General features: G+C 38.6%; 1 protein-coding gene across 2 annotated transcripts in view; it reads right to left on the bottom strand.

Annotated features, from left to right (window-relative positions):
• Positions 1-1,649: 1,649 nt before the first annotated feature.
• LOC116700739 (14-3-3 protein epsilon) overlaps positions 1,650-10,709 on the bottom strand; it is a 13,543-nt gene continuing 4,483 nt past the window's right edge. Inside the window, exons 2-7 of one of the 2 annotated variants that reach the window (XM_032534168.1) lie at positions 8,951-9,150; positions 8,491-8,597; positions 6,623-6,829; positions 5,956-6,092; positions 5,526-5,574; positions 1,650-2,784 (exon numbers count right to left, since the gene is read on the bottom strand). In XM_032534168.1, the coding sequence (XP_032390059.1) occupies positions 5,570-5,574; positions 5,956-6,092; positions 6,623-6,829; positions 8,491-8,597; positions 8,951-9,150 (656 nt within the window). In that variant the 3' untranslated portion in view covers positions 1,650-2,784; positions 5,526-5,569. The remainder of the gene's footprint in view (positions 2,785-5,525; positions 5,575-5,955; positions 6,093-6,622; positions 6,830-8,490; positions 8,598-8,950; positions 9,151-10,709) is intronic. The other variant, XM_032534167.1, reaches the window with a different exon arrangement.

Below are 10,709 nucleotides of genomic sequence, written 5' to 3'. Positions count from 1 at the left end.
ATGTAAGAAGTCATGTATAGCCTGTAAAAGTCATAGTATAGCATGTAAAGAAGTCATAGTATAGCATGTAAAAAGTCATGTATAGCATGTAAAAGTCATAGTATAGCATGTCAAAAGCTAATAGTAAGCATGTCAAAAGGTTCTAGTATATCATGAAAGAAGTCATATATAGCATGAAAAAGTCATAGTATAGCATGTTAAAAGTCATAGATTAGCAGGTAAAAAAGTGATGTAAAGGTATAAAAAGTAATAAAAAGTAATAGTATGTATGATTAAGAGATTAATTAAAAGTCAAAGTAAGCATGACAAAAGGAGTCATAGTATAAAAAGTTGATAAAAGTGATAAAGTTAGAATATAGCATGGCAAAAAAAGTCATACTATAGTTGTTTGAAAAAAAGTGATTAAAAACGTCATAGTATAGTATGTAAAAAAGTGATAAAAAGTCATAGTATAGTATGTTAAAAATTGTGATACAAAATTCATAGTATACCATGTGAAAAAGGTGATAAAAAAGTCATAGTAAGCACGAAAAAAGAGTCATAGTATAGTATGTCAAAAAAGTAATATTAATTATGAATGTAAATTTTAGTATAGCCTTTTGAAAAAAGTGATAAAAAGTACAGTATGTCAAAAAAAGCTATACAAAATTCAGAGTATAGCATGTTTACAAATGTGACAAAAGTCCAGAATAGCATGTCGAAATGTTATAAAAGTCAAAGTATAGCATGTAATATGTCGACCAAAACAAACGGACATGTGAGCGTTCAACAACTCAACATCTAACCTGAGGACACGTAGCGGTAGTTTTAGTTTTTGCTGTGGAGAGGTGGATATTTGTCTTTTAGGTTAAATACAGAATGTTTTACACATGCAGTATCCATCCTAATTTGATGTGACAAGTCTCTCAAGTAAGCTATTTTGTAATTAATAAAATAATTTTAATTTATTTTATTGATTGGATGAACTATAATTTGCCTAAAGCTGATTATTTTGTGTCTTTGTCGGTCTGATTGATGCTTGTGTTAAGAAATAAATCAGACGTTACTCAACAGTTACTCACTACTTGAGTATTTTTTTCATCAAGAACTTTTTTACTCTTACTCAAGTAATTATTTGGATGACTACTTTTACTTTTGTCATATTATTCTGAACCGTACTTTTACTTGAGTACAATTTTTGGCAACTCGACCCACCTCTGCCACTGTTGCACCAAATGCTTGCTTGTAGTAAATGGTTGGGTGTGGTTTAGACCTACTCTATCCGTAAAGTGTCATGAGATAACTTGTTATAATTTGATACCATGAATACAATTCAATTGCACAGAAAAAGTGCTCTCTTTTTAATCTCACTTACAGATTCAACTACAGAGTTATTTGCGGAAATCACTTAACTTTAGCTGAAGGTCAGGAGACAATTAACGCAGTGTATTGATTGTATAAGCTCATCACATTGTTTTAAGTCAAACCATCTGCATAGCAGTTAGATCTAGTACAATAACTATTATTATTATTATCATCAGTACTAATAGTAAGTACCAGTACCCCAAAATTCTACTTAGGTACAGCACTGCCCTCTAGTGATTAAAAACCAGATGTGTCAAACCAAACACCTTAAAACACTAACCGAAAAAGACAACATCTCACGCATGTTAACTTAACATTTTTTTCAGTCTGAAGTTTAATGTTAATTCCATGCTGTGTTTCAGTACGAATACAGATGGTACTCGTGGCTCTGGTGAGAATATCCAGTAGTACAAATCAGATTCACGTTACACATACTGAACAGAAGGAAGGAAATGAGGAGTCGGAAAGAGAGAGTTGAGGATACCCAAAAGATTCAGGGGAGTAAAGATACAGTAGGCCTCTATTTCCCAAACCCTTTTTTTTTTTTTTAATATGGTGCCAATGCTAAACTGCATTACATTACAATCAAGAGTGTTGAGCATTCCCCTCCCACGCACACACATACGCACATTTTGTCTGCTAAAAAGCCATTACCTAACTATCTGCCATTAGCAAAAGCGCTACAGCCTCGCAGCACAATGCTTGGTCTGAGAGCGGACAAGAGTAGAAGTCAGAGTGATGCTCAGAGAAGGGGGACATTCTGCTATTTTTCATTTAAAAACAGACTTATTGATGTGTTTGGTAATCAAAGTAAAGAGGGCACTTAGTTCTTCCCAAAAGCTTTAACACATCCCTTTTAAATCTCCCATCACCGCCTTATTATCCTCAATTTGCAAACTGAAAGATTTCAAAACTGGCTGAAAGAAGCATGGACAATATAAATGTTCATAAACACACAAATACCGAAAAAAAAGTTGAACAACAATGTATTGGGTTTAAATAAACTCTTGTATATGTGTGTTACAAATACAGGCAAGCGTACTTGGCAACAGATGATACAGTAGTAAGTAAAGCAAGTCAAGCAAAATAAAACGGTAAAAGAAGACAGGAACCTTAAAGGGCACAGGCTTGCAAAATGAGTCATGAAAAATAAGGTAAAACTCCTGGGGGGTGAAAAATGGAGACCTGAGCGGGCCCTGAGGGGATTGGGGCATGACATGCATATGAGGAGAAAGGGTGGGTACAGATGAGTAGAAATACAGGGAAAGGTAGAGAAAGAGTGTGGGCTGCCGTATAAACCCAGTTAAAAAACTGTGGCTGGGGACAGGAGCTAGTGCTGGGGGGAGGAAGAGGAGGGCGGCTTGTCTTGTGTTGTTCAGTCTCACTGGGTCTCCTCCCCCGCCGGTGCATCTTGCACTGCTCCTGTGCTCGGTTCTTCACCTGAGAGAACGACAGCAACATAAAGCAATGTTATCTCTGCACACTCAAGTAGAAATGTTTCAAAGGCAGCTAAATGCGGCTGATGATGAACAGATCAGCCGGGAGGAGCTCAGCAGAGAGCCTAGTTCCCAGTTTCAGACGAGCATATTGCATTTCTCTTGCGGTTATAACACGGGGAAATTATTGATGAGTGATTCATTTTTATTTCTATAATTATCATTATGTTATCATAAACAGTTCCTCACTACAATAGATGCGAGAATGGTCAAATCTGAAGCGGCAGAGGCAGTTCATCTTGGCCTTTAGTCCCTAGTGGGTTCAACTTTCAAAAATAAACTGCATTTCCCATAATTCATTGCAATAGTATCTTCAGTTTGGATTCAGACTGTTAAACATCCATTAGATCTTGTAGAAATACTTTGACCTCGAAATTAACGCACTTTTGCTTTAAATTAGAATTTTTTTAAGGGCCAACAATCAACAAAAAGGTTGCCAATTAGACTTTATCTTAGAACTAATTATTATCTAAATAATAGATAATTGGATGGACAAAATTGAAATATAAACACATGCTAATGACATACATTGTTACAACAAGATGAAAAATGTAAAGTTATTGATGAAACTGCCAATTATTTTCTTGATGAACTAACTGATTTATTGATTGGACTATAAAATGTCAAAAAGAATTGTGGCAAAAAAACATGATAAAGAACAGCATCAAAACTACTGACAAGCTGGAACTAGAGACTGTTAAACTGTTACAGCATTTTAAATTGAGAAAATAAACCAACTGATTATCTGAATAGTTGCAGAATAATTTGAAACCGACTGGCTAATCTTCTGATTATTTGTGTCCAGAAAGTGAAATTTGTGTTATTACGAGACCATGGCAATTTTCCCTACGCGTTGTGAGTTTGTGCCATTTCATACAACATCCTGATCCAAAAATATTTTAATCAGAGGGGGAAAAAAATTTAGACTGGGGTCCCTTTTTAAGAAGTGTTTCAAATCTAGTTTGATTGGCATCTACTGGTACAACTTTGTACATTTTGCTATTAGCATAAAACAGTTAAATTATTGTATTGTATATTTTCAGCATTGCTAAATAGTATATAGTTTTAGTATTACGTATAGAATTGGTGCAGACATGGTTATTATTTTAAACATTAAGCAGATAATACCCCCTCTCTCAAACAGAGGATATGGCTAACCTTTGCAGTTCCTTTTGAGGATTTTTTTTTGCAAATTTTGAAAAGTTGAACAAAACTGGTTAGTGAACATTACTGAAAGAAGAGCTTTCCATTAGAAATGATTAGGGTCAGCTCAGAAATATGTGCATCAGTCAATCATGCAACAAACAACCCAGCATTTAGAAGTATACTACAATGATTACCACCGATTGTGTCAACATGCAGTGAGCAAGAGTTAGTTCACAGTGCCTTTAAAACGAGCCACGGTCAGATTTACTGAGGGGGTGAAATGCCTTTTGAACCTGTACTACTGGTTACTTGGAAAGGTTACCATAGAGACAGAACAGCCATCCGTGTAATGAAGAATTAAGAGGCACAAATAACAAAAGGCTTGAGAATCCATCATGATTGAAATAGAAACCGTAACGGCGCTCATTAGCGCCACAGCTAACTGGGATGTGAGAAAGCCACAGGAGAAAGAGCAGCAGCCTCACATGCTGTTAACTGCAGCGTATCCGTTATATCACACCTTAATAAGCTACGTTCACAGGTTTTCAAACTCTGCTTTGCCCAAGCAGAATCTGCTGTACTGCCCCAGTGGGCTGTGTTCAAGTGAAACTGACATGCATGGTGAAGGGAAAGGGTGTCCACAGGTTCTTTCAGTCTACATCTTAAGGCTGGAATCACAATCTCTTCCCACCATGGTGGGGTAAGGGACGTATCTGCTCACATTTCCCAATTAAATGTAAATCATGGACTCACAAGGTACCTTTTTATTTATTTTTTAAAATAGAGAACCAAAATAGAGAATCCTCAACTTTGAATCTCTGTTCCTTGGGGAAAAAATCCTAATTTAAAATCATCCTGACGTGGGGCATTCTAGTGACTAAGGGGCTAAGGGTTAATACCCAAAAATACTTCTTGCCTGACAGCCTTTGCTGTGTTTGATTGCTAACTATTAGCCAGCAGTGAACGAACTACGTTAACTAGGTCCATTTTTACAGAATTGACATCACAGAAGTCTCTCGATAGCATCTTGTATGCTACTTGCTGCAAATCAAATCTGCACTCAACTTACATCGGGGAGTGACAGCAACAAAGAACTAGGTTTACTGATCGAACAACGTGCATTTTAATGGATCTGTATCAGCCGAAAGAAGCCAATCAAAAAGTTGTAACATAGTAAATAATGTAGACTGCTGAAACCTCTGATTGGGGCTGTTGAAACAAATCCCGGGAGTTTTAAACACAACCTGGCATGATTTAGACTTTTCCTGACTTGCGGACACCCTGAAGACAATAAATCACAGAGCACTCTAGCTCTGTTCGTGCAGAAAAGGTGGAAACGAAAATAATACAGTGTGAATAAGTGCCGCTCTGTAGTCCTTCAGAGCTGTGGGCAGACAGGGCAACATATGCTATCATCTCCTCTCACTCCAAAACATTCAACAAGGCTGGGCTTTGTAATGTGAGGATGTTAGTGACGGATGTCAGGGCGGTAAAACAGGATAGCTTGCTTGAGGTAGGAGGACAGGAGGAATGACTTACAAAATACACTTCTATAATTGAAGAGTGAAGGAAGAGGGCTGTCCTTAATCTACAGAAGAACGAGGGAGAGATGAGAAGTCAGAGCAGTGAGAGTCCTGATCATGAGAGAGAAAGTAGGAAAGGGTTTCTGACTTCTGGTTAGAGAAAAGGTCTGGTGGTTCTACAGTTTTCTAGATGCTTTTTGATGCATCAGCCTAAGCACTTAAAGACAAGTACCTCGTAGTGGCAAACAAAGAAATCAGGGGCAACGTGAATGAACAAATCAGCTCAAAAATTACAAGATCTGTCAAAACGTAAGAATTAATGGTGATGGTCAGGACCCAATCATCAGTCAGTATAACCCAGAAAATAACTCTGAGATAATACCAGTAGATGCTGCATATTCTAGCAACGACAGCTAATGCCCTGAGAAGAGAGGAATGGCTCTTACCATCTCCCTGCACGTCTGAGGTCCATAGTGTCAAGTTGTCACGCAGCAACTGCATGATAAGTGTTGAGTCCTTATAGCAGTCCTCACTCAACGTGTCCAGTTCTGCAATGGCATTGTCAAACGCTTCCTTCGCCAACCTGTCAGCAGAGAGGATGCAGGACAACACGTTCAGTTAACAGGTGGCAATAACTATGGATGGAAATGAACAATCTTTTCCCTTTCAGGACTGGTTTCAAGATGGAAGGTTGCTGGAGAATCACAATCTGGATCCGACTGCTGGAACACAACTTCTTTTCATGTGAGAATTGAGCCACAGCAGGAAGGAAAAGTTGTTGAAATGTGGATTTAATTTCCCAAATGACAAAAAAAACTGCAAACTGCAATAGTTGCAAAGGACCTTTGTTGATAAACACGGGTAATACTCCCCGATTGTACCACTCGAGCTTCGCCTTTTACACACAGTGGTTTCACTCTGAGGATGTACATTCTTTACGTTTTTTAACCCACATGTAGTTTGTGCCTAGAACTGGGATTGTTATTTTATTTACTCTTTATGGCAAAAAAAGAACAATCTCAATAGAAACTTGAAAAGAAATTAAGTTAAAGAAAAATCAAGTCCTTCAAAGTTGGGAATACCAGTTAAAGAACATTAGATGATCACACCTACTTGCAAGCTCGGTCTGGCGAGTTGAGGATTTCATAATAGAAAACTGAAAAGTTAAGGGCCAATCCAAGGCGAATGGGGTGCGTTGGGGGGAGTTCGATCATGGCGATGTCACTAGCAGCTTTGTATGCAACCAAACTGTTTTCTGCTGCCTCCTTCCTGTCGTTGCCGGTGGCAAACTCTGCCAGGTACCTGTGGTAATCTCCCTTCCTGAGCAGAGGGAACAACAAAGTCAGATCCATATCTGCTTTTACACATGTGCATTACAAACACATTATACCAACAGTTAAGGGTCCAGAGCACTGATCGGTAAAGTAACATGTGCCAAACATGTAACAAACCAGCAGTACTGAATTCAATGTCCGTACAGTACAATTTGGGACAAGTACATGAACTGTTGCACTTCTACGATAAACACACCTGTGATGATGAACAAGCCTTTTGAATATTTACATTGCTGAATACAGAGCCACCTGACAAAAGAGCCGTTTTGTTTCGTTTTTCCTAATGCTTAGTTTGCAACTTTAAAGTTACTATATGTAACATGTTTCTGAAACTGTAATTTTCCATATGATGATCACACGTGAACTGTGACAGCAATCAACACAGTGAAAAGTTATTTTTAATGCCTATGCCCGGGTCCGATTTCCCCCGCAGAGTCACAATCACTGCTAATCCATCACTTAATGCCACTGACCACTTCATGGAATATGTTAAAATGGGACAGGACTCTGGATTGTTCTATTTCTAAAAACCCAGTGTGCAAAGTTTCTAAGATGAAGATATTTGACATTCAGTAAAATGCCGTATTGCTCCGAATATAAGACGACCCTGATTATACGACCCTTTTTCAAGACCAACTTTTGGAAAAATACTTTAGAAAAGCCAAATATTGTTTTCATCAAGAATTTTTTTTAAATTTGAAAATAACTAATAAAAACACATTGAATAAAACAAGGCTGTTTTTAACATTTTCAATAAAAGTATTTCCAATATCTTTTTAGTCATAGATATTGAGATGCTTGCTACGGTTACACTAGTGATATATTCTCTCTCTCTCTCTCATTTAATTTCTATAGTTTATAGCTGCCTCCTCTATTGGTTGTTGAAACAGGTGACATCCCTTACGTCCTGAGACTTGAACACTTGAAACTCTAGACCCAGATTATAAGACAACCCCACCTTTTCAGACTTTTTTTCTACGAGTCTTATATTCGAACTGAAAAGGTACTTCTGCACATGTACACATAAGACTTGACTACACACAAGTAAATTAAACAACTAATGCAATGACCACCTAGCATCTATGCTTTTTAGCTAGCTTGTCAATCTCCCGGGCTGTGAGCCGTGTTCTCGGTGGGGAAGGGAAAGGAGCAGGGCAGCCCGCTGCGGATGGATGGCTACTTAGTTACATAGGTTACAGGAAAGGAGCCGAGGGGCGACTATGCTGACAATCTTGTCGTGTGTCAGCACCTTTAGGGTTGGATTTAGGATCCACTGCACTGTAACTCTAACAGGGAGTAGCTCAGTTAGACACATACTAATAATTGCCAGGATATTTACGGATTGGAAAAAGGTGAGATGTATGTGAACATCAGAGGAACAGAAGTATGCAGCAACCTGCATTCTGATTACACAAGGGAGAAATCCATTCTATTGTATATCCAGGTTTTAAAAAAAGAAGAAAAAAAAATCACGTTCCTGCCAGTAAAAGTGCTGGTGTTAGAACTGGTGAGGAATAATAAAATCGGAAAAAAATAATGTCATTACTCTTGTGACCAACACCTAGTCCAACCATACTGCACACGTGCCTGACCTTAATATGTAAAGTTTTAGAAAGAACATGTGTTAAAGAAGTATAAGATGCGTACATTTTGTAGTAGAAAACCTTAGATTCTCCCGTGGTTGCAGCTAAAATTAAGTGTTTGTCCAGTACATCCAGAATGTCGTTGCAGATTGATTTCAGCTCTTTCTCGACCTGCAAACCAAAACAAACACACACACACTGCTGTCAAAACCTTACAGGTGCTGGATCAAGTTTCCTCTGAATATTCAATACAATTCAACAGAGCTGAGATTCAAAGTCAAATACACTCTGGGTTGCGAGGCTGCAGGGATATGAGGAGAGATGTAAACACAGGCACGGCGTCTACAGAAGCTGTATTGATTTCAACGGTATTGCCCAATTCCATATCTTGTTTGAAAATAGGGCAATATAAGACTTAAGAAAAAGATTACATATACTGCCAGGCCCTAAATCCACTGGCATAAGATGAACATTTAAATCATTATTAAGTAAAAAAACGTAAGTTTCCAAGACATCTATCTGACCGTTTTCCTGTATTCCCGGATCATCTTTAGTTTGTCTTCTCCGCCTTTGTTTTCTTCTTTCTGTTCCAGACTACTGATTATCCTCCAGGAAGCTCTTCTGGCTCCGATCACGTTCTTGTATGCTACTGACAGCAAGTTCCTCTCCTCCACTGTCAGCTCCACGTCCATACTGGCCACGTTCTTCATTGACTCCACCATTTCTGAAAGACACAGGGACACATTTAACATTAGGGCGCGGGTTAGAACAAATGCGTTAGCCAACGGTAGCCAACCCTAATCAGTTGCTAGGTGTGTCCTGCTTCTCTAATACATCAGAATCCGCCGTCTAGTGAGCTCAGAAAGGGAAGTGATTCACAAAGCTTCCTTTGATCATCACTACTACAAAATGTGAGATTGCAATATCAATTGATAATATTTTTCAAAACTGCTTAGCATTTTTTTTCAAGAACAATTTCTAGTGAAATTGTAATTTGTGTAAAGGACAAAAATAAAATTATAAAAATAATAGTAATTAAAATAAAAAGGGACAATGAAGCATGTACAAGAGTAAGACAAGTCTGTACACACACACACACACACACACATGTGCAAGTGGCACGGTAACTGGCTAATGAAAAGATGATCACAGCGTTTCAAGCGGGCTCTAAATTGAACACAACTAAGCCACGCAGCCAACGGACGAGTATTGCGATAACGATATTAAGTCGATATATGTTGCACCCCTAGATAAAATATTACGCTGCGTGGTTTTGCAATATCGATGTTGAGTCAATATAATCACTACCAATCAAGCTCTGCATCAAATATAAAATCCTCCTTCTCACCTACAAATCCCTCCATGCCCTGGCCCCACAGTATGTCTCCAACTTCCTCCATCCATCCACCCGTCATACCCTGAAACCTGCAGTCCTCAAGACGCTGGCCTGCTCTCCATTCCTCACATTGAGCCCTTAGTGTTGCAGCCCCCGTACCTCTGGAACACCCTCCCAGCAGATATCCACAATGCTACATCCCTGAAAACTCCTCAAACACCACCTGTTCACCACAGCATCCAACCTCCCCTAGTTTTGTTTCCCCCATAATTTTGTAAAGTGTACTCGGGTTTCGTGAAAGGTGCTATATAAATAAGTTACTATATCTATTTCAAAATATCTCTTAATATCTTTCAAATGAAATTGTAAGAATACATCTACGTCAAAGGGGCCTGGCAATATGACTAAAACAGCCTTCCTGTGGCCCACCTGGGGTAAACTGACCATCTGCCCTTTTAGGATAATTGACCAATCTAAAACGATTATTAAATATTCCATTCATTGAGGTTAAAGGAAAATATGAATTATTGCTTGCAGTTCTTCCAGCCTTTGTAAATTTGTCAACTAAATTTGTCTTCTGGCAAAGAGCCACATGCTGAGAATTAAAAACACACCTTCCACGTTCTGTGTGTGTCGTGTTTGGTCACGGCTGTTGCTATGACGACCAGTCACGCTCGCCTCACGCATGAGGCGGTACTGAATCTGCAATGGAAAATGGAGGACACGGCACTGCGGCCGGCTCGAGCAGACTCTTGCTTTATCCCTTTTCTTTTGGGACTAGCCAGACCTTTCTACACAGCACTGTGGAGGAAGGTCTGGCAATGCAAGAGTAGTGTGTGACTGACAACTCTAGTGTCTAATCTTTTCAGTTGAATTTAAATAAAAAAAAGGTTGGTGGTTGATCATCTGCGTCGTGGATAGTAAAAAAAAAAAAGTTAATTAAAGGA

The sequence above is a fragment of the Etheostoma spectabile genome, chromosome 13, assembly GCF_008692095.1.
Source record: "Etheostoma spectabile isolate EspeVRDwgs_2016 chromosome 13, UIUC_Espe_1.0, whole genome shotgun sequence".
Taxonomy (NCBI): domain Eukaryota; kingdom Metazoa; phylum Chordata; class Actinopteri; order Perciformes; family Percidae; genus Etheostoma; species Etheostoma spectabile.
The sequence above is the reverse complement of the archived record's forward strand: the minus strand, read 5'-3'. Positions and strand labels throughout refer to the sequence as shown.